Source organism: Serinus canaria, chromosome 2, assembly GCF_022539315.1.
Source record: "Serinus canaria isolate serCan28SL12 chromosome 2, serCan2020, whole genome shotgun sequence".
Classification (NCBI taxonomy): domain Eukaryota; kingdom Metazoa; phylum Chordata; class Aves; order Passeriformes; family Fringillidae; genus Serinus; species Serinus canaria.
This window is the reverse complement of record NC_066315.1, coordinates 142409944-142433809: the sequence shown is the minus strand read 5'-3', so window position 1 is coordinate 142433809 and position 23866 is coordinate 142409944. Positions and strand designations below refer to the sequence as shown.

At 35.0% G+C, this 23866-nt stretch overlaps 1 protein-coding gene across 3 annotated transcripts in view; it reads left to right on the top strand.

The window, feature by feature from the left end:
- The window catches only part of ASAP1 (ArfGAP with SH3 domain, ankyrin repeat and PH domain 1), a 141394-nt gene that overhangs the window by 77651 nt on the left and 39877 nt on the right, over nt 1-23866 (top strand). For all 3 annotated transcript variants that reach the window (XM_018913929.3, XM_018913918.3, XM_050970805.1), the window contains 12 exons: nt 5093-5238; nt 8658-8732; nt 9069-9118; nt 9449-9578; nt 10343-10428; nt 11150-11225; nt 12057-12143; nt 17508-17608; nt 18022-18091; nt 19242-19329; nt 20410-20458; nt 23682-23845. In XM_018913929.3, coding sequence (XP_018769474.1) covers nt 5093-5238; nt 8658-8732; nt 9069-9118; nt 9449-9578; nt 10343-10428; nt 11150-11225; nt 12057-12143; nt 17508-17608; nt 18022-18091; nt 19242-19329; nt 20410-20458; nt 23682-23845 — 1122 coding nt within the window. The remainder of the gene's footprint in view (nt 1-5092; nt 5239-8657; nt 8733-9068; nt 9119-9448; nt 9579-10342; nt 10429-11149; nt 11226-12056; nt 12144-17507; nt 17609-18021; nt 18092-19241; nt 19330-20409; nt 20459-23681; nt 23846-23866) is intronic.

Sequence of the window (23866 nt, the reverse complement as noted above, 5' to 3'; positions counted from 1 at the left end):
AGTTTACACAATGGAGAAATAAAAACATAAAATCCATACAAGACCAAAGGTACTGAGATGGATCAGCAATCCACATGGTCTCCCACAGTGTTCAGCAGCAGATGCTTGAGGAAGAGAAATGATTCAAAGATGGAGTGTATTTTAAGCACTTTGTTTAGCACTTTCTCAGCTCACGCTGACATGAAGGCCAGGAATTACCTTGAGTCAGAAATTCTATTGTGATGTTTGATACTTCTTAATGGACTTCTGCAACTTATTTTGTCCAAGGAATTTGAATTAATGTAAATCTTTATCATACACAGTCTTGCATCAATCTAGTTAAATTCTCCTGTGTGAAGTTTCCCAGTGCATGTTCATGTTCTTCAGATCTCAAGTCACCTGAGGAGGAGAGTGTCCCTGCCCATGTCTCTAATTGGCATTGGCCTCAAATCCATCAAAATGACTCATCTGATATGAAATTGAGGGAGCTTTGCATGTTTTGGGTATGAAAGTTTGTCAGAGACTTTGAAGTGCCAAAACTTGCTAGAGTAGAGCCAGAGGAGTTTTTGGTCGACGAATCCAAACTTTGTTCTGTGGACCATTCTGTCACTTGAAATAGGTTTGAATTGTTTCTGTTATTACTCACAGTATCTCTCTTCTGAACTCAGCAGCTCTAGGGGGTTTTGAGGGATTTTTTTTTTTTTTTTCAGAAACCATCACATTTAATCATCCTCACTTTGTCGAAAATGGCAGCTTAGACTTCCTTTTCTAAAATAGAGAAGAGGAGGAGTGAGTTTTGGGCAACAGGGACAGGAACTGCACACAATATTAAGGGTTTAAGCCAAATATTGCAATATTTTGATATTGCATGCTGTGTTTCTTCAACTGTTAGATTTGGTATAAATTCTCTCAAGCAGAGGAGAAAGCAAATTCTTCCATGAGAGCTTCTTCAAGCATGTCAGTGATGAACAGAGATGCAAAAAGAAGTAATTTACTTTTCTGAGCTGGCTTATCTCTCAGTGCTCTTTTACTGTAATGATCTAGAGAACCTTACAGACTCAGTGAGATGTTTCTTGCTCTGAAATATGGAAAGAGGCTTTTATTACTTTTCCCTTGAACAATCTCATTCCAGAAGGTGTTATTGTTATCAAGCTCAGACATTTGTATGGTGGTCAAATATTTTATTTTCCTATTATTTTTTTCATTATATTTCAGCTTTGTGAAGAATGAAATGAGAAAGGGTGGGGTTTTTTTATTTCAAATAATTTCTGCCATCCTTTTTAACCTTGCCAACTTTCTTGCTTTTCTAAAGCCTTTCTGAGTCATCTTTCATTCATAAATGCATGTTGGCTCTGACCTTGGTTATTTTTCCTCTCACTATCCATGGAACAAAGCTGTTTTAGAAGAAGCTTAAAAATAATTTAAAGTTGATCAAAACTCTGATTTTTTTTTTTTGTTAACCACAAATGCAGAATTAATTCTTATTAATTTAGACATTCTTCAGGTTTCTTTGGGCATAATCAATGACAAAAGTACTGTTTTTCTTCTGTAAATGATTTAATTTTTTTGTGCTTGTGTTCTTCAGTGTTTGCAGGGTAATATATCTGAACAAAACTGTTGTAGAGGAAGCATATTTTAGGCCTTTAATTTCAGCAATGTGTTTTGTAGGTCCAGCATATAAAGGCTGTGCTTTAACCTCTCTCCACAGTATTTGTACTTCTGTACACTTACTTAATATGCACAAGTAGACAGAAACCTCTCTAGGCTCAGAGGCAAATGCTAAAATTCTGATAATTTTGGAGTGGGAAATAAGCATAGTATCTAATGAATGCTGTGAATTCATTTCACTCTTTTCTAGTGAAAGAGTTCAAATTCTGGGAATCTCATTTAAGTATTTTCTGTTCATCCTGGGAAAAGTTTCCCACAGGATCACTTTAGGCATGGACAGCTGCAGGTGACTGTCTGGGAATGTAGTGCAAGGTGGGATTGAGCCCTGGGAGTCCTTCAGAGCTCTGTGCTCCCTGCTTCTGGAAGTGCTGCTGTGCAGCAATGGCTGCTGCAGAGCTGCTGGGGCTGCCGCTCCTCCCGGAGTTGCTTGGATCTGCATGTCCAGAGGCATTCCTGTTATTTCCTCTTAACACTTAACATTTCCTCAAAATACATGTTAGAGCTCAGACATAAGGGATACCACAGCATTATTGTGCACTGGGAGCTGTGAGGGTTTTCTCAAACCAAATGTAAATTCAGTGCTGAATGCTGCCCAGAGATGAAGGTGTGGGTTGTGGAGGAGATGCACAGCTTTCAGCTCAGAAAGTGCCACTGCTGTGTCCAGGTGTGCTGCTTTGCACCATCTTAACGTCTGCCACACTCTGGTGGCATTCTCAGCATGGGCTCACGTGCTGGTGGCCTTGCCAGCTCCCACTGGGAAGGGAATGATGAGTGAGATCCCTTTGAAGGGAGCTGTGTCTGTTAGTGCAGAGCCTTCCTCAGTATTCCATGATTCTGGCACGCTTCAGGGAGCTGCTGAAGGAGCAGGATGTCTGGCCGGGGTGGCTGTTCTATTTTCATCACAGTGCTGAGCATTGCTTACAGTGTTGGAAAGACATGATTCAGTTCTGGAAGACAAAACTTATTCCCTGTATGTACTGCTGTCAGTGATTTAGTGTCGTTCTTAGGGTTAGTAAAGTCTTGTATGAGGACTTGTATTTAAAAGAGTAAATATTGTCCTGCCTATTAGAGCTTTCTGTATGCAAAGGAAATTCTATTAGGACATTAGGAAGTATTTCTGAGTGCATGAGGCTCCTATGGTGAGATTAAAGAATCTCTTTGCTCTAAGCATGCCAGGTTTCACATTCCATATTTTAGTGTAGGCTACATTGCCGATTTAATTTTTCAGCTGTGTGCATTTATGGTTGAGTAGGGAATTGTCTTACCTCTTAAACAGAAAATATTTAATCTCCTTTTGCAAGATTTACACTGATACTTCTGTAGAAATTGAAAATTTCTTCTTCTTCCAGAATACTTGCATTTTGTGTGCCTTTGTGTGGCAATTACAGAAGTAAATACAGGAGTCTTCCTTTTACTTCACCATCACAACTTAATTTCCAGATTTAGGTGATTTGTAGTCTGGGATTCTTGAGAATTTCCTCTATATTGTTCTAGGACAATGATCTGCTTCCTGCTTCCTCTTTCTGACCGGGAATTTCTTTTGCGTTTCTACAGATAAAGGAAACAAACTTCTTCAGCTCTTTTTCACTGTCTCTATGAAATCATTTTTTAAAATGCTCTATGAAGCAACACAGTGCTTAAAATCAAAATGCTGGGAAATACTGTGGTGGAAAAAGTGTTTCACAAGCAAGGACAGGGATTCCATGATCTAGCAGGGCTCTTTCTGACCTTCCATTATCCTTCCTTTTCCTTCGGCACAGCTGGATATGCTATGCTTGAGCTTTACTCAGTTAGGACTTGAGCTGAAGCTCCTTCATAGATGAAGTCCTCTGTGTATATTTGTGCAAAAGCTTTTACATCAAAACAAAATGCATATTTTATTGTAATGTTGTGGTTTCCTTGAGTTCAGTGCTAAGCTATTTGATTAAAACTGTATGCTTTTGGAACAGTTTTCTTAAAAACATATGGCTTGAATTGCAACTCTCTATTAACATATGATTAAATATTTGGCCTCTTGAAAACCTCAATATTAATGTCTGATTTCTGGAATGTGATTGCTGTGGTGTGTGAGCTTTGGGGCTTGGTATTGGTAAATAAGGATTGTCCTTTTTTTTAACAGGTTTTGACATTTTTTTGTTGGAGCTTTGGTGCACTGTTGTTTGATTATCTGCAATACCTTAGAAGAGTTAACTGTTTACCTCTTCACCAGCTGTTTATTAAAGTACAAATAGATTTGTGCCTTGTAAGACATTATTCACGAGACATTATTAATGAGAAATTGTTTGAAACCTGCATCTTTTTTTTCCTTTTCTTCTGAGTCATAACTTTTAATTCAGATGCTCTCAGGCAATATCATAACTTGAATTAAAAAAAACCAAACCAATAACTTGGAGATTTTGGGGGGTGGGGGGAAACATGTTACCTCCTGGCAACTGTTCTCTCTTTCCCTTCCTCCCTTTCATTGCACAGAACTTGTGCTGTAGCTTTGTGGTTTTGTGTTTGTGGTTTGCAGAAAAAAGCCCACATGGTAAGCCTAGGCAATTCATTAAAGTGAAATATTGATTTAATTAATACTAATTAATGTCCTCTAAGAGATATAAAGGTGATAAAGCCTTTCCCAAATGGCTGTGGAGGTAAATTTTCTATTTAAAGATACTGAAATAGAAGTAACAAAAATTATGAACACATGCTAGAAAATAAACTAAATAGAAGCAGGAAAGACATTTCAGATACAACAATTTCTAATTCATTCTTGAGTGAAGGATTTTTCTCACTTTCACTGGCTTCAACTGCATTCTCTTGATTCTAACCTCTGTGTATGTTCAGTCGCTGTTAAATACACTGGAATGAGTCTTTGGCTGTGCACCAATACACATTCTGTTATCTGGGATAGCTCAGTATACAAAGCTGGCAAAAAGGGAACCTTTGTAAGATGCTTCTTCTTTTGAGCTTAGTCAGATTCAGACTTTGTCTCCTTACATTTATATCTGATACTTTTGACTTTTTTATCTGATAATTTTGTTCTTTTTTGAAATGTCCAACATTTCAAAAGAAAAGTTCATGTATGCATGAAAGTTCCTGTAGTGGGCAGCTAAAAATTCCCAAGCTATTTACAAAACAGTCGTGTCTTGTTTATATATAATTTATATATAAAAAGATAAGATTATATTTATATAATTTATATATTGATCTTATTACTCTGTTAATAGCTACAGACCTTTCTTCATCTCTGTATTACAAATTGCAGCTTGCTGATTTAAAAAGTATATCTGTGTCTATTGCCAAGTAGTTCTTTTTAATTTTAAAATTCTTTTAATTTTCAGTAAATGTGTTGACTTGTGGCTTTTCTCAAAGTACTGTTTATTAGTTTGTTGTTAAGTTGCAGTAAGCTTAAAATTGTAATTGACTGGCTACAAAAAACCTGACTTTTGATTTTTCTTTGCAGATCATGTTCAAAATGAAGAAAACTATGCACAAGTACTAGATAAATTTGGAAGTAATTTTTTAAGTCGGGATAATCCAGATCTTGGCACAGCTTTTGTAAAATTTTCCACACTTACTAAAGAATTATCAACACTGTTGAAGAACCTGGTGAGGAGTTTTGAACTTTCTTAGATTTTAACTTGTTTCAAAATAAAGTATGATACAAGAACTGCATGCATGATCATGATGACTAAGAATAACTTTTAAGATGCCTTCAGTTTTTGTCCAAAACAAAACCTACAGTTTCTTCAGAGAGGATCTCTAAAGGGTGTTATGACACACTGTGTTTGATTCTTAATTGGCAGTTAAGAAGGTAAATATAAATGTTGAGACACCCTTTGAGTCATCATTCACAAGTGATTGATGGTGATATATACCTCATGGAGCTTAATTTTAAATCATCCCTTAACTTGAAGTCTTTCCTGTTAAAAATACAATATCATTAGTTATGGCTTTTTTGTTTTACCACAAAAGGAGAAACATTCACTTTTTGGAAAAAAACTAACAATTTGAGCATGTTTAAGTGGTGTTAACAGTCCACTCTCCCTTTAATATATGAAGCATCCATGCCAGGTTTTTGAAGGTGCTTTAAAGGTTTGTCTCAGTTAAAGTTTGCCTTAGGCCTTTTATTTCTGAAAGCTCCATAATAAAACTGCAGTCTTAGCAAATATCTTTGAACACTGAAAATAATGAAGCCACATTTTTCATGGGCTTTGTAAATGTAACTGTAACTGTTATATTCAGAAAGTCATAGCTTCAGTTTTATATTTTTCTTATATTTGGGTGAATTTCCAAGCTTTTTTGGTGTGTGAAGTATAAGTGATGCTACAGACTTGTCTTGCTATAGTCCCCAGCACAGCCATAACTGCTGTAGATCACACCAGAGGTCACTGTAGCAAAGCTCCCTGGCTTTGACAGTTGCCCAAAACTGAGTCTTGTGCTTTCCTCTGTAGAGACTTCTGTCACTCTGAATTAATTTGACCTTTAATTAAAATTTAACATGTGAATTAAAGTGCAGTTTAAGGACAGTTTGGGACTAAAACTCAAGTTTTTTGGAAGCTTTCTGGACTTTGTCATTCCTAGCAGGACATCCACAGAAAGTTTTTACTTATTTCAACTATCAAAGGTTTGGTCACAGTTTATTTATTTATTTAAAGTAGTGCTGTTCGAGTGGAAAAAACACTTTTAATTTAAGAAGCCACTCTTACTCAAAGCAACATTATATTATTTCAGCTAGATTATGAAGCATTATCTACCCAAATTCTTGTTAGCACGATTCAAAATAGGGTGTTCACTAATTTACTTCATTTAGCAAATGGACAACAAACTTATTTTACAATTGCCTCAGCATTTTAAAATTTACCATTTATTTTTCTTATTTTTTCTCTCTGAGATTTAAAATTCTGCTTTGTTGTTTTTAAGCATCATTCTACTTAATAAGATTGCACTGAAAGAAAAAAAGATGTTTATATCAAAATAGAAGTTGAGGTCCATTGAAAAAGCAGTTGAGAGAAGGACTCAGTTATGTCACTGCTAAAGCCCCAAAGTAGGTGCTGAGCCTTATGTTGATAAAATTGATTGGAAAAATTGCAGGAGTTAGTAAGATGAATGGCAGGATAATAGGTTTAGGGTGGTTTTTTTTTTTGTTTCTTTTTTTACCTAGAACAGATTGTTGATGTCTTATTAAATAAAGGTACAATAAAATAATGAATGGTCTTCAAAGACATAAAGATGAATAAGGACTGGAGCTACACAGTAGACAATGAAAAAAATGCTTCACAAATTTGGATCCTTTTTGTTCTATCTTTGAACTTTAATTATGATTCATTAAAATTTTCATATGAATTGTGATGTTATGGATATTTCATGACAAGGAAGGTAGAAAATAACTTACTTTCTTCTTCATCAATTATGGAGTGACTACTTTAGAGTGATAGTCACTTACTATGAAGTAAAACCAGCAACTTTTATTACATACACAACTTTTGGAAAGCATAATTTTGAAATGATTGCTCAGCATATAAGGGAAGAATAAAAGCATGTTCATTAATCAATGTAACAAGGCTGAATAAGATGCTGTGCAGTTTTTACTACTAACTATTGATGTAATCATTATATTTAATGTCTGAAACATAAAGTCAATGAATATAATTGTTAAGTTGTTCAATCATTGTTATTAAGATTATCTTATAAGAAGGACATACAGTGACCCTTCAGTAAGATTTTGTAAAGGTAAAACATTGGGATTGGCCATTGCCAACCCTGGTCTCTGTTTTCAGCAAACTCTGAGTGTCCCACCAGAATCAGTTTCTCTGGTTTTTTTATTTCTACCTCCTTGGCCATTTCAGGTTTCATTCTTTATGCAGTAAATCATTATAATAGTACATTTAAAAGGTGTATAAAGACCTTTGTTGATGAAACTGAGTGTGCCAATATCTTTACAGTGATTTAGATGAGGTTTTGGCAGAACATTTGTAGCAGTTGCAGATTATTCCTTTTGAAAGTTTGCATGATTCTTGCCTTTTTACAAGTGTTTAAAGCCTGTTTTTCTCTACCTCTCTTTTCTGTAAATGTCCTTAGCTAATCTTTGCAGGCAAATTATCTTTTGTTCACATCCCTCACTAAATTTTCATATGTGCTTCCACGTGTTAAGGGTTTTTTTCCTTTTTTTTTTTTTTTTTTTTTTTTGTTCTGTATGTGAGACCGTTTTGCTTTATCAGATTTTTTCCAGTTCATTTGGGCTACTTTTTTTACCGTTTTATCAAGTCTTCAATGATGTAATAAATGATTGCAAATCCTTACTGTATTGGAGTTACACACTGCTATTTAACTTTGGGTTTTTTCTATAGCTGACATACTAAGGGTTTGAGTTGGTTATCTTTAATGGATACACCTGGAAAAATGAAAAAAGGCTACAGTGTCTTTAGAATATATGAGGAGTTTGAGTGGAACACTAGATCTGGGGACCCTGAGTGGTTGTTTTGATGTTCTTGTCCATAATCAAACAGGCATGAACTCAGTGGGGTGAAATTTAAACTCATGAGAGTATAAGGGGTTGTCAGATATACACAATGGACAAGGAAAGAACAGTGTTCCCAGAAAGGGGGGAATATTCAGAGAGTTGGTGCCCCTGTTTGTTCCTTCTGTTCATGGTTGAATTAACACGTGCTCTGTGTGCTCCCTGCCTGTGGCACAGCAGGTCCTTCTTACTCAGGAGGCTGTAGCCAAATTTATACCCAAATCTTTGCTTCAAGAGGATGAATATTGCCTTGAAGTGCTTTCAGAACTTTGCTTACATACTATTTCTAAAATTCTGGGTTTATGTCACCTTGTTTAAGTAAATGTTAATTGTGATGTTTCTATGGCTCATGCAAGTAAATGTTTATTAATTCTTCCCAGACTTGAATTTGCTATGAATTTAGAAGTGTGAGGTGGTTGCAACTTGATTAGTGAAGTTCAAAGAATTGTTGGCAGTACTTTGATAAGATCATAATAAATCCTTTTGAATATAATGTTTCTGTTTTTAGCTCCAGGGTTTAAGCCACAATGTTATTTTCACTTTGGATTCTCTCTTAAAAGGAGACTTAAAAGGTGTTAAAGGGGTAAGTGTTGCAAACTAAATTTTTGTTTCATGTTCATCTGTCTAATGACTGTTTTTCTTTCGCTCATGAGAGTATTTCCTATGTTGGCATTTATTAATAATTTGTATTTAGTACAAAGAACAAAATTGACATGACTGCAATGAAATACTGAAAATTTCATTGTAAATTGCTGTTTTAGTGTGCTCAGGAAAGCAATACTTTACAAGATTCAAACCCAGTTTTTTTTTTCCAACTGCTTTCTGAAAAGTTTTGAAGAAAACAGTATTTTTGTTCCTATTTATTACTTGATAAATACCGAGTTCAAAAATGTTCTAAGACAATTTTCTGTTTCCTAAGGACCTCAAAAAGCCTTTTGACAAAGCCTGGAAAGATTATGAAACCAAATTGTAAGTATTTGTCTCCTACTTCACTTTGTTTTTTGTAGTATTGGGATTCTTAAAATGAATTATTATTGTTATTGTTATTATTATTAATTATTATTATTATTTATTATATTTTTTCCCAAGTAACATACGGTCTAGAGAATACAGTTAAAAGAACGGCAGTTTCATGGCTCAGTAGCTTCTGGAGACTCAAAATATACAGGATTTGGTAGAGGAGCTAATCTTCAGAATGTCTTCTTTGATACTTCTTAATTATTACTTTTTCCCTAAATAATGCCAGAGCACATTTTAGCAGAAGGGATTCTCTAAAATGTTTTCTAAATAAAATTTCAGTACAAAGATTGAGAAGGAGAAAAGAGAGCATGCGAAGCAGCACGGGATGATACGAACGGAGATAACGGGAGCTGAGATAGCCGAGGAGATGGAGAAGGAGAGGAGGCTCTTTCAGCTGCAGATGTGTGAAGTAAGAAACAAAGTTCAGTTTTTAATTGCAACACCAGAACTTATTATTAACAGACTTTGTGGGTCTTTCTTGAAGGTGGTGAAATATTTTGTCGCCTAATGGGGGTGGAGGGAGGAAATTATTTTAATGTCACACAGTGCAGCAATATAAAGATAATTATTTTAGCAACTCTTGTTCAAAACTTGGCTTCTTTTTGTTTTATTCCTTTTCCTTGTTTTTAGGTTACTGTGGGAAGGTTCTTGGGCTGAAAATACAGTGTGGAAATATTTCTTATTTTATCAGGTTTATGGTTTAGCAATATTTTGATATCTTTCTTCCAATATACTTTCTGAAGCCTTCAAAAATTTCTAATAAAGTGATACGTGATAGTGATACATTTAGTTCCATAAAGCTGATTTTTATATTAATAGCTATTTTTATTACATTTTAGTGGAGATTATTTAAATTGCACAGTGTTTGTAGTGTCAGAATATTTCAGTAATGACTACAGTAGCATTAAAAAAGGGAAATCTTTAGAAAATTGTAAAAGTGAAACTTTTTTCTTGAATTTGCATTATGTTTTGGGATGTTTAAATTTTATGGAGTGGCCAGATAAACTGTTACCTGTTTTAAAGTTAGTTTAGCAGTGGTGGACTTGTGCTTTATGGCTCAGCATCCAAGTTAAACACAGAGTTTAATTCATTGACAAAATGATGTTTTATTGTTTGAAAACTGTTGAAGTTTGTGATACATGATTGTCAACATGTTGTCCATTCTCTATGCAGTATCTTATTAAGGTTAATGAAATCAAGACAAAAAAAGGTGTGGACCTTCTGCAGAACCTTATTAAATATTACCATGCACAATGCAAGTAAGTGCTGCAATGCTTTAATCTTTAGTTAATATTTTCTTTTTTTGCACAAGTCTTTGTTTCCTTTTGTTTGAATGTATCAGGGCTTTTTTCATGTGTTGTGCCAGGTGTCTGAATCTTCCTCTTCTGAGGCTGTAGACTTCCAGGAGAGAGTGTGTGAGTGAGTTTGGGGGGATGGCAGTGATGGAGAAAGAGGCCGAAGGAGAACCCTGCATGTTGCATGCAAAAATTAGTTTTATTTCCTGAGGCATAGATCTAGAATGCATTGTTATAAATATTGTGTTTATTCCAGTTAATAGTTTTTAGTCTTGGTGTAAATTTTAAAACCACTGTGAAAGCCAGTAATTTCTTTGGATTTCCTTAAGGTGAAACTGGTGAGATACAACCTTGTCATCATTAGAACCACAAAGTCAAACACACAGGAGTTAAATACAGAAAAAAGATTTTGGAAATTACTGTAGGAGAAACATGTTGTCTATATTCTCTCTAATTTGATATTTATTAAAGTCACAGTGGTGTATCTCCACTGTTGAGATACTCTAAACTACTAGGAAGAGTTTTTTTGTTGGGGTTTTTACCTGTTTAATTATTTTATTCAGTTTTGAACATGGAAGAAGCTGGATATGTTTTATTGTTTTTGTTATTTTTCTACACAAGACTATCTACTTTGTGTTGTGAACTCTATACACTCCTGATAAATCAAAGGTATTTTTTGTTCTAGTTTCTTCCAAGATGGCTTGAAAACAGCTGATAAACTTAAACAATATATTGAAAAGTTGGCTGCTGACTTATATAATGTAAGTTTACTTAAAATTAAATTTATATCTGCAAATTAAAATATTTTGCTTATATAAGTACCTTTTAAATATAACTGCGAGGATGTATATTTAATTTACATCTTATAAATGAAAAGTGTGTTACTTGAAACTGAACTTAGCTAGGTGAAGAAAAGACCTCTTGTCTGTTAAACTTCATATGCAATTTTTAGAGCTATTAGGAAAAGTAGCTTTCATTCTACTATTAATTCAATCATATATTAAGATAAAACTACTTTTAAGTGTGAATATTGGAATCAGCTTATATTATTAACATTAATTTTAGTACCATTTTCACTTTTTAGAACCAAACTACTTAATGATAGCACCAGAGTTTTAAAATGAATTAATTGTGGTGTTTATTGAAGAAAAGCAATAACATGGAATCAAAGATCACTTGTCACACAAGTGTTTTTGTACTCCATAATCAGAATTACAGTAATCCCATTTGCTAATTTAATTTGTTGCTAAATTAAACTGCATTTTCATTCCTTAAGTAATTTGTCAAATTTATTTGACTTCTTTTAATATTTCAGAGGATAATTTAGTTGCATTAGCTATAGTGAGCCATGACAATATAACAGAATAAACAGTGCATGTCAAGTTATACATTCATTTTAATTTGCTTTTCAAGCAGTAAATGCGTAGAGGGTGAAGATATAAGAATGGACTGGTACATAAACTCAGCTATTACAAAAACACGAAATAATTGAGCTAGTTGTTCAGAACATCTAAAATGGTATATTAAAATGCATAAAACGTTAAAATTAAAGTTGCATCCAGCAAGCATATAATGGCAATCTCTTTCTATAGATAAAGCAGACACAAGATGAAGAAAAGAAACAACTTACAGCTCTTAGAGATTTGATAAAATCTTCTCTGCAGCTTGATCAGAAGGAGGTAAATAATTTAGGCATGTTATTCTTGGAGATGATCTAAATTTGTGACTTTTATATTCAGAAATTGGTTTAATTAATATTAAATTTGTGCAGTTATTGGTTCAAAAGAGTTGGACTTTTGACATCATGGCAAAACTAATATTTACAATGCTCAATTACATATCAACAAACAATGCTTTTACATTCATTTTCTGTTTCCATTTTATCTACAAAGAATATTCCCTAGAATACCCTTCTATTAGTAGCTTGACTGGCCTGGAAGTCATTGAATTTGTTGCAGCTGCTTTTTGAAGAAGTGTAAATCATCAGCTTATGTTACAGCTGTGCCTTTCCCACCATGGCTGCATGTTGTTTGGAAAAATCTTTCTGCTTTTATTTGTTTTGAACTTTTAGATCTGCTAACCCTTTTCAGGATCTGAGTGTTTTGTGAATTTATTATATCCTCACTAGATACTTTTTTGTTCTTTATTTTTTATTCATTTTTCCATATAAAACCTTACATTTACTTGCTTTTTGGCCAGAGGAGGTGTGCAAGTTTGGTCATCTGTAATGCTATAACCATATCATCCTGTTTCTGAATCTTCACAGTGAGCTCACAGATCTTATTCTTCCCCTCTGCATCACTTGGCATTTTTTTATGCTGATCTTCACCTGTCATTTTTTGTCAAGCTACTCACTATTTTTGAGTTCCTGAGAAATTCTTCAGTGAGCCTTTTTTGGGTATCCTGAATAATTTAATAGCATCTAACAAAATTTGACAGTTTACTGTTCACCCTTTTCCATATTGTTTGTGTTAGACACCATATGTGCTGGCACAGCTTTCTGTGAAACTCCTCTGGCTGTTTCATGCTTTTAAGCTGTTAGGTCACCTGAGGACTTTTCCTCCTGTCCTGTGGCAGTGTAATTCTGTCCCTTTCATAAGGAAGAATTAAGTGCCCATTGAAAGTCCAGGTACACTGCATCAGTCATCATTTACTTGCTGATTCTTCCAGGAAACTCCAGGAATTTTTTTGTACACAACCTCCCTGTTCCAAAGCTGCCCTGATTTTCCAGTGTATGTAATAATAAATATACTCTTCAAAGCAGTTTTCATTAATCTTCCTTCTGTGCTGTGAAGTTAAAAAATCTTTAATTTCCTGGAATTCTTTTGAAACTTTTGAAAAACAAGACAGGTGCAAATATTTTCATGAGCTGTCACATTATTCTATAGATAGCCCATTGTGATCATGGCCACTGTGTGTAGATGTGTGGCTTGAAGTTAGTAAATTAACTAATATGGAATCCCAGTTACTAAGGAATGATGGATGAATAATTTCTTACAGTGCTGGTTTTTTTTCTTTTGAATGCTTGCTTACATATGCTTACATAACATAGGTGCACATCATATAGCAAACCTTGGCCAGAAGGCTGTTTCTCTTCCTGCATCTCTAATTCCACTATTCTGAAGGACAACACAGCCTTACAATGCATTCTACAGGTTTTTTAGAATTTCTTTCATGGCACAAATGCTGACAGGAGTACCTTTGAATAGATCCCAATCCCTTTGACAGAGCACCCCATTTATGTGCCCAGTGGACCCCAATTCACTGTAAAAGCTGTCAGCTCTTTCTAGTGCTCAGTTTTCCCTTAGCTCATACTTTGCAGTCTTTCCTGATTCTCAGTTTGGTATTTTTTTCCCTTCCATCTCCAATGTGCACATGGACTTACCAGATCTCTTCCATAACACTTACAGGGCTTTCCATACAAGCATTACATTTGTCATCTCCCTATTATCTAAATCACTCTGAACAGAATTCCTGCTCATTCTTCACTGGGAATTGGTTCCCAGCACACAGAACAGCAAGACTTGCTCCTCTCTCATGTATCTTTTCTTCTACGAGCTGATTTGGGAAGCAAAGGAAAACATCTCCTGCTCTCCTCCTGGATTCTGCATATGTTGTTGAGTTCATGCTTCTTGACAATCAGCCAGTTCTTGGAAATAAAGTAGGACAAATGGGTGGATGTTTTTCAGAAATGTATTGTGCATTCATGGCTGCATATGGTACAGTCCATATAAGTCAAGTTTCGAAATTGCTCATAGATTATTATGAGGCAGAGTAACAAGTGAAATATAATGTTTGGATTTTTGGTTACCTATTTCCTGGATGTGTAGTAAAAAATATATATAGTTAAAAAAAAACCTCATCTAAAATATATAAGTAAATTTTAAGTAAATAAGTAAATATATAAGTAAATTTTTAAGTAAATAAGTAAATATATAAGTAAATTTAAATGTGAAATCAAATTTTGAAACTTGAATACATGTTGAAATCAAGAACCTTTACAGGCATCATCAAAATAAACTGTGCAACTGTTCTGATTGTAATTACAGTTTGGACAAATTCTAGGACTCTTGAAAAACTCTGTGTGTGTATGTATGTATAATATATGTATATAAAGCTATGAATGTAAAAAATAAAGTCTTTGTTTTGAAGAGAATTGAAGTTGTGTCTTAGAAGAATAAGGAGCAGTATTGTGATTCTCAGATATCCAGGCAAATCACAGGAGAAAGACAGAGAAATGCTGTAATGAAAGAATCTGGTTTTTTTTGATAAAATAACCATTTGATCACATTGGTGTTCAAGTTTGTCTCAAAATCAACATGAGGACTTTCAGTCATGAGATTCTGCTCCATGACATGAGTCAGAGTGTAATGATGCTGGCAGAAATTGAGGAGCTTGGTAAAATAATGTGTTACCTAGGTATTCAGTGTTTACTCCTGAAGCAGCATATCAGCATTCATTACTCCTTGGTTAAGAGACAGCAAAGCCTGATGTGGCCTGAGTTTTCAGCAGTCAGCCTCCATCACTGTGTGTGTCCAAATCTTCAAGTACATAAAGCTGGGCTTTATTATTGTGACAGATGGCTCGATGGATTATGATTAAGTATACATTTCCCCACTTATATTAGTGCACTGTAATCTCATTGATGGAAAATTGATGGATTAATGGAATTATTGAAAAACATTAAATGAATGGGATTTTCTCCAGTGGATTTGTAAAAAATCAGAAGTATTCTTACCAAACATTGCTTTGGCAGGGAAGCAGTTTGAAATAATCAAATGGAGTCCCTAGTTGTTGATAGTAAACAGGTTTTTTGATGGAGAGAAGGAAATTGAAACTAGTGATTCCTGTCCAAATTGTATATTCTGCCACTTTTAACCTCTTTAGAGCTGCTGTGAGAGGAGTGAGACATCCTGACATTCTTGAGGTCTCATATGCAGCTCCTGTTCTACTGTTGCACTTGTTCAAGGTGTTTATTTAACATTATGGGCATCTGTAATGATCTTGCACATTTTTGTGGCATACCTGTCCTTTCATCAGTGAGAAAAGTATTACTGTAATCACTGCAATTACCTGGCTCCTGGAGAAGCACATCTTGAGCATGTTTGAATCCTGGGCTGGGCAGCAGTGCCAGTGCTGTGCTGCACTGCAGGAAGTACCATTGACACTGGCCCTGTCACAGGCAGTGTCTCTTGTGGCCACTGTTGTGCTGTCCTCATGTCAAGCTGGGGCAGATTCTCTTACCTTGTGCAAGAATTATCAAATTTTGGAAAATTATTATGGTTTATGGCTTTTGGAAAAAGTATTTTAGTGAATACTAGTGTGCTTTTAATTGTGTAAAGCACCTGATCTTGTATGTTGCAAAATGCTCATATCCTAAGAAGCTTCAATTTTAAAAGAAACTGAGCCTTTAATACAGGGCTTCTCTTCCCTATTTTTGTCTATGAATTATTGCTGCAAAAGTAACTTAACAGCATTAAGTTGAATATAGGTAATTTTTGGAATCATGTTTTGTGTCTATTTCTTCAATTATTTCTTTACATTTTATTTCCCCAAATCTCCATCTCATGTACTACTTGCAACAAGAACTATATCTCATTATGTTCTTTCCTATGCTAATACCAGCAGGATTAATTCCCTAATTCCCATGGGGATTTGAAATTTGCTTTTAACAGACGAGCTGCTGATTGTGGTGGTGTGAGCACTGCTGGCAGCACCCACCTTGCAGGAGCTTCTCTGCTGCTCCCAGCCACAGCTGCCAGTTTTACCAAAGCACTTCTCTAAACTCTGTGGCAAACTTGTTACGAAATGCAAATCAATTGTAAGTGCTCTGGATAAATCAAGAGGGAGTAAATTTCAATGTATATTGGTTGTGCTAGTAAGAAACTCTGCTTTAGAGAGGAAAGGTTATTGAGAAGGGAGTAATTGAACTTCCCATTCTTTTCAATTTTCTTTTTTTCTTTTTTGGTGGGATGTTGTCAAATGTTTTGCAGGTTATTGTTTCACAGTTATAGTCAAAAACAGATTCATGTGCCCTTAAACACAGCTTTTTGCATACACTTGCAAAAGTTAACTTTTAACTTTGGGCCTAATCTTCTTCAATGGAAATTCAGAATTAGCTCCTGTTGTGGAGGATACACTATAACTATAATTTTAGGCAATTTAAAGATTACAAAGATTGAAAGATGCATTAAAATTTGATCCTGCAGTCCTCTTAGTTGTTTTGTGAAGCTGATGTCATATATGCCAGGTTGCCTGGAATTTTGTTATGGTATTTTGTTAGTGGATGAGACAAAACACCAGTATGCCTAAAAATAGTTCTTGCCTTCTCTCTATTAGTGTCTTTAGAAAGGGGAAACATTATTTTAACAATGGGGGCTATAAAATTTATGTTCGAGGAACATGTTTTTTTAAATGAATAATAATTCTTGTTTCAAATTATTTGCTTTCTCTTTCCTCTATTGCTTTTGCCTTTCGTGATCGAAGTCTAGGAGAGTAAGTCACTGTTTTAATGAATTGGGGGGATTTTTTTTTCTGATCTGCTCCACAAGTTAATCCATTTCACTTAATTGTTTCACTAGATCAGGCCAAAAGTTATTTCAGCTGACTTTTCAGCTGACTTCATTCACTAAAACTCATGAGTTATACATATTTTTTATTTGAAAAAAAATTATAATTTTTCTTGGTTTCTATATATAGATGCATGCTATATTCTGTTGTTTTCTTTTTCAAATTTTATCTTAGCCTTTTGCTTATAAGACTGTGGAATATTAAACATCTGTATTCTAAGTGTCTTTGTTTTGAGATGCATGTTTGCATCAAAGGCCTAATGTATTAATTAAATCTTGAACATGCATCTAGTTCCAGATCACGTGGTGTAAAAGCAAGCTCTCCTATGGAGGTAAAACCTGCAGTAGGAGTTTTCCTTTCTTAATCTTTGTGAATTTGTGATGTTGTAGAGAAGAAAAAGAAAATAGGCTAAAGGTTAGGAAAGTTTACTATGCACATCAGGAGAATGTTAATGTTGTGTTTCCCTTTTGCAGGATTCACAGAGCAGGCAAGGAGGGTACAGTATGCATCAGCTTCAGGGGAATAAGGAATATGGCAGTGAGAAGAAAGGTTATCTTTTAAAGAAGAGTGATGGGTATGTTCTGATAGCACATAATAGTGAAATCTACTGCTCTGTTCAGGCTCTAATTTTAACAGCTTTCTACTGTGGGTGCTTCAGGCATATTCTCCTAATGCACCTGCCACAAGTACTTGCGAGTTCCAAAGTTCAAGCCTGAACACAGAACTGAACTTAATGTAGCAAGTATGAAAAGCATGACAAGCAAGCATAAAAAATTAGTCATAGTTAAAAGAAAGCTATTGTCTTTATAATTCTCTAAAAGATAATTAAGATTTTTCACAAATCTCCAAGTTTCTTTTGATGAAGTGTTTAGTAAATTTTGACTGCATCTGTTTGTTTTTTAAAGCTAATTGTCCAAAATGATAATGATATTTACGAGTTTTGAAGTCACATCCACTTGCTAAAATTGATATGATATTCTTATGTAGGTTAAGGAAAGTATGGCAAAGAAGGAAGTGCACTGTTAAAAATGGAATTCTTACCATCTCACATGCAACGGTAAGTTTTTTTTATACCTTTATATCAAAACAATAAATAGCATTATCCTTTCCTGGTGAATCTGTTGTTGCTAATATGCTATTGCAAAAAGGATGTTACTTCAGCTTCTGACTGTTGAGGTTTTGTGAAACTGTAGCTTATGAAATGAATTTATCAGTAGTTTAATGAGAAAATGGCAAATGTATTGAACAGATACTTCTCAATACTTTGGATGGATTTGCTTTAGGGATTTTCATTATATATATGTGAGCCACATAATTTGGGAACATGGGAAGTATTTGATATTAGGTTAGAGTCTGACAGATGAGTCAATGTGTTTAGTATTTTGAGTGCTTTCAATTAAAAGTTTGGAATGCTGGGAATTTTTGTTCACAGTGAGTTCTTGGAATCAGGCATATATCTGAAGAATTTTCCTAGGAATGCTCAGTCATGAGCTAGCACCAAGGTGATCATGGGGGAGGCAGTGCTAAAACTGTGTAACACTGTAAAACAGGGCTATAGTGTAACACAAACTTGTTGGAAACAAGGGCAGGAGTTGCTCTTGTTAAGGGGGATTTTCCCATTTCCTTACCTCTTTTCCACCTTTGCCCCAAATTCCCCTGACAGCCCTCAATTTCTAAAGCTTACTGCCTGTATAAACCCCAAATTCCTCAAAGATACATTTAATTATCATGTCTTAAGAGACTTAATTACACCACAGAATATTGGTATTGGTATTTATCCTGAGTTCTGAAACTCCAGATCTTCAGTTTTCCACTTCCATTTTAAAGTTTTAGGGTTATTTGATTCATTTTAAATGGGAGGAAACTTGGAACATGGGCATGCTGTAATGAAAAAGTGCATTGTAGTTTTGCCCTTGTTGAAGAAATTCAATTAAAAGCTATTAATATTAGCATATTTTAAATTTAAGGTTTTCCTTTTCATCCCTTTCAGATAAAGTGAGACCATGAAGATTTTAATTTTGTTAAGATTTAGCAATGTGTCCACTTTGAGAGACCAAATCAGACCAAGTGATACTGGTCTCCTGTTTTTTGAGGGTGGATATGTGTACATGTCCAAGCTTTAAGTAATATCATACATGCCCACTCCCAGAAAGGGAAAATAATCCTAAATCAATACATTTTAAAAATAAAATAAATTTTCTTTTTAGTCCAACAGGCAACCAGCTAAACTGAATTTATTGACCTGCCAGGTGAAGCCAAATGCTGAAGATAAGAAGTCTTTTGATCTGATATCACGTATGTAGCAGCTTTAGTACCATCTTGTGTTATTGGGGTTTCTGAAAATGTCATTGCAAGATGCTCTAAGTAGAGCACAAGGCTAGAGCTCCAAGTTCAGGTCTGTGTCCAGGCACACACAGTGTCTCATGACTGTTCAGAGTCTCTATTTCTGATGATGAGCAAATGGATGTAGAACCTTTCTCTGCAAAGATGTGGCATAAATACTGGTTTTTTGTGACAAGCCATGAAATGCAATATATGTGCTGCTCCTTAAGTTCAGAGAGATGTTTAACAGCTTTGTGGAACATGTGTTGTCTGTATCCATCAGGAAAGGGGAAAGACCTTTGGCTTTATCCTGCTTTTCAGTCATTGTTCTGCTTTTTGAGTGCTGTTTGAGGGAATGATGAAAACAAGGAGACCAAATTTCTTTCTCTCTTATCCTACATTAAAATATATTTCTCTTTGTTTGAAAACTGGTAGTGCCTTTTCTTCTCAGCATCAAAGTTCCTGTGGTTCCCCTTCTTCCTATTTTGGTCTTGTACAGCAGGTGTTTGTATCCAGTCTGCTTTTAAAAATGCTTTTGAGTCAACTTAGTCTTTTCAGACTTCACATACAGAGTATTAACCAAGAAACAGTTCCAACATTCTATATTGAAAAGGACAGTCTAGGAAACCATTGATTGTGGGAGATAATAGCCACTTCAAGTCTTCATCTGTTCGTTAGTAAAACAATTTTCTTGACTCAACTGGAGGGAAAAACTATATAAAAGGAACAAATTAATTTTGTCTTCTTCTCCTAATTATATTTCAGTTTTGACTTCTGAAAAGGTAAAATTTGATCCATGTGTTTATTTTTCTTTATTATTTCAAAACTTAAGACTTTAAAAAGACATAAAATTGGTGTGAATCAAAATTTAGTTTCATCTTCCTTTTTTTTTTTTTTAATTGTTATCCACAGCTATGAATTAAGGATTAATGATGCATTTTAAGAGAAATTGCTCTTGAAGGCTTTAGCTGCCAAATAGCTTTTAGTACCAAGTATGTAGACACATTGACTTTTATCATGTGCCACATGACAAGATGTATTTCTTTCTTTCAGATAACAGAACTTACCACTTTCAAGCAGAAGACGAGCAGGAATACGTAGCGTAAGAATATTTACCTTTTTTCAAGATTATTTTGCCAATAGAGATGTGTGAAATCACACCTAGCAGTGGAAATAATTTTCTCAGCTAATGCATAAGTAGTGCCTACTGCGTCTTTTTTTCTGCTGTTATGAATCTGTAAATGTAAACTATTTTGTGTCACACTACAAAGCTCCTTTTAAACCTAGTAATGTTAAAACTGAAACTAAACCAAACCCAACTAACTAAAACCCCATTTAGATTATTTATCCTGCCAGTACCTAGTTTGTGTGAAGTGCTTGGGATTATATTGTCCATCAGATTATTAGGATTCAAATGAAATATTTTTAAATTATTCTCAAATCTTCCCTGTCAACCCTGTTCTGCAGTTACTTCTTTTCCTCTTGATTCTACCTTTTCCTTGAAAGTAAACATAATAAGTAGGTAGGTCTTTCATATCACACATAGAAAATACCTACAGGCAGTACATTTTTTCTTCTGAGGCCTAGAAACAAATGGCAGAGCCCATCTCTTGAGATTTGTACTTCAGAATCCAGGACTTTGCTTCATTTAATGCATGCTTCCAATTAGATTATTTCCTTTTAAACAGTCTTTCTTCCTTCTGCATCAGAATTATTTCATGAGAACCATGTACCACTAGTTTTTCCCCCTGTGTCACCAGATGTGGATTGTGCATGTAGTCTAATGTTCAACACCCAACAGTGCAAGGAATAAAGTTACTGCTGAAGAGGATAGCATAGGCTACCTCATTTTTTTCATTAAATATCCACATTCTAGTGAAAGATGGTGTTGTTCCATGTGTATTGTAAAGGTTCAGGGGATGTTTGAAGGGTGTTTTACTTGTTTGGTAGTGTTGGGTGGCAGTGGCATTGACAGCTCAACCTTGGGAGTCATGGGTGAAATAAAAGGACTGGAGAATTCCTTGGTGTGCAGGTATTTCTTTCTGGGCTTCCACAGCTTTATGTTGGCTCTTACAGGGAAAAGCTGACTTGCTAGTCATGATTACTGCATTCATCCTGGAACTTAATTATTCCAGTAATTTTCTTAGTCAGGAAGAAAATACTATTATTTCTTATGAGTCATAAGTTTTTGTTACTCTGCTGTAAATTAATTTTTACTGTATTAGTTGGTTTAGTAGCTGAAGTGGTGTGTTGGGGCTTTTTTGTCTTAACACATGAGCAAGGTAGGGGAAAAATAAATAAGCAGTATCCTTCTTTTGAGAGGCAGATAAATTTAGTTTAGCAGGCTGCCTGTTGGGCTGTTTTGAAATTCCAGGCTGGTTTTATTTCCTATTAGAAGCACTGAAATTTTGTGTATCACTCAAAAGTCATTGTTTATTTTTGAGTGTGCAGCCTGCCAGGAAGGCCTGGTGACCAACTGGGCACTTCTTGATAAGCAGCATCAGTCATTCAGAGATGTCTGTCCTTGTTCTTGTGCTTCTGGGGGCAGAGCTGCCACTGTTCTGCCTCTTGCTCTCACTCCATGGGTGCCCAGTGACAGTCCTATACAAAGGCTTCCTTCTCCCTGAGCAAACACAACCAAAATAAAGATTTTTCTCTCAGTTTAGGTACTCATAATAAGGAAATCTATATCAACTAACAGCTGGCTCAGTTGTGTTGTGTTGGTTTTAATTGCATCTAATAATTTTTAATTGTTACTGCTCAGTTGAGTTTTATTCAAATTCTGCCTTTTTAACAAACTAATCAAATTGTTACTCTAAAAAATTATAAACAAATGTCAGAATTAGTGTTGTTTGAGTTTAATTATTATTTTACTCTCTGTATTTAACCAAACATTGTTTTAATATTAGAAACAAGACACCATTGCTCTTATTTTATTAATAACATTGAATTTTACCATTAAAATTGCAGAAGAATGCCCTCTAGTGTGGGTTCTTCTCATATAATGAGAAAGATTAATGTACCTTCAGTGTTGTCAGCATGTAAATTTGTGCTCAAGACTTTCAATTTCTCTTTTATTCTTAAGCCTGATTTTTCAAAAATTTTAAAGCATTTTAAAGCATTTTAAGCACTATTTCCTAGATTATTTTATGCACATAAATTTTTTTTTTAAAGTGTGCATGAAATATATAATATGGAATGCCCATATATTAGTTCAGGCTCTCAATCTGTGTTCCAAGATTACACACATAAATTTCCCTCTGAAATCCTTTAAAGCTAATCTTTTCATTGTTATTTCAGTGAGAAATTACAAATTTCAATCTGAAGTTCTCTCAGTTTGTTTAGATGACCATAACCATTTCTGCATATTTCGGAAGAGTGACGATTGCAGAATATTGTAAACATGAAATGCGTTGAGGACACTGCCAATTTACAACATTTCTGCATTAAAAAAATCAAATATTTGCAGTAGATCTAAAATCATCTAAAATCACTTTGCTTCTGAGGATTTCTTTTTAACTTGCTCTTTTTTCTAAATTGGCAACACTGCACCTGCAATGTGCTTGGTCCTTAGTGGAACTGCTCTCCCCTCCTTACTTCCACATGGAGCACAGCAGCTGCTGAGAGGGGGTTTTGTTTGTTTTTAATTAAAACTTTATGTGTAAGCAACAACTTGCAGAGTGATTGAGAGGGGAGGAAGTATTGCCTGAGATACCATTAACAAGTCTTGATTTGTTGCACTCAACTGCTGCTCCTAAAGTTTTATTTTGGCTTTTTGTACCCTTACTCTCCTGTCCTCCTTCGCCCCTTGGTTGCCATGGCAGTTGTCATTAATTTGGGCTTTACAGTCTGATTAGTGCTCAGAGACTTGTATTTAAAAGGCAGCTAGACATCAATACATGCAGCAGGGTTTGCTCTGTCCAGAGAAAGATGCACACTGGAGAAAGCAAGGGTTATCATTTTCTCCAGGAAGGCAACTCTAGGAAAATTTTGGGCACCTTTTAAAGCAGTTAAATTTACAGAAGCTTGATTGCCCCTTTTTCTTCCACAACTTCTGCTTATTTGAGGAACCTGAGAACTTTGCTTTAAAATTGTTCACCAAAGGGATGTTAGAATTAAGACTTTTTCTCTCTTCTCATTCTTACTTATCTTTTCTCAAATCTTTCCTTTTTGTCTCTTGCTTCTCCCCCTCCTCATTCTCTACCACAATACAGTCCTTCCCTGTAGTCCCACTAATATTTTGTTCATGGCAGGATTTCTACAGTTTATAGATTAACATGTATTTGCAAATGCAGATCTTCATTAAGGTCTTTATCTTGTGCTAGATGGATATCAGTATTGACTAACAGCAAAGAAGAAGCATTAAATATGGCATTCCGTGGAGAGCAGAGCACAGGTGAAAACAGTTTAGAGGATCTGACAAAAGCCATTATTGATGACATACAGAGATTACCCGGCAATGAAGTCTGTTGTGATTGTGGCTCACCAGGTATCTCCATTTGTTCATGTC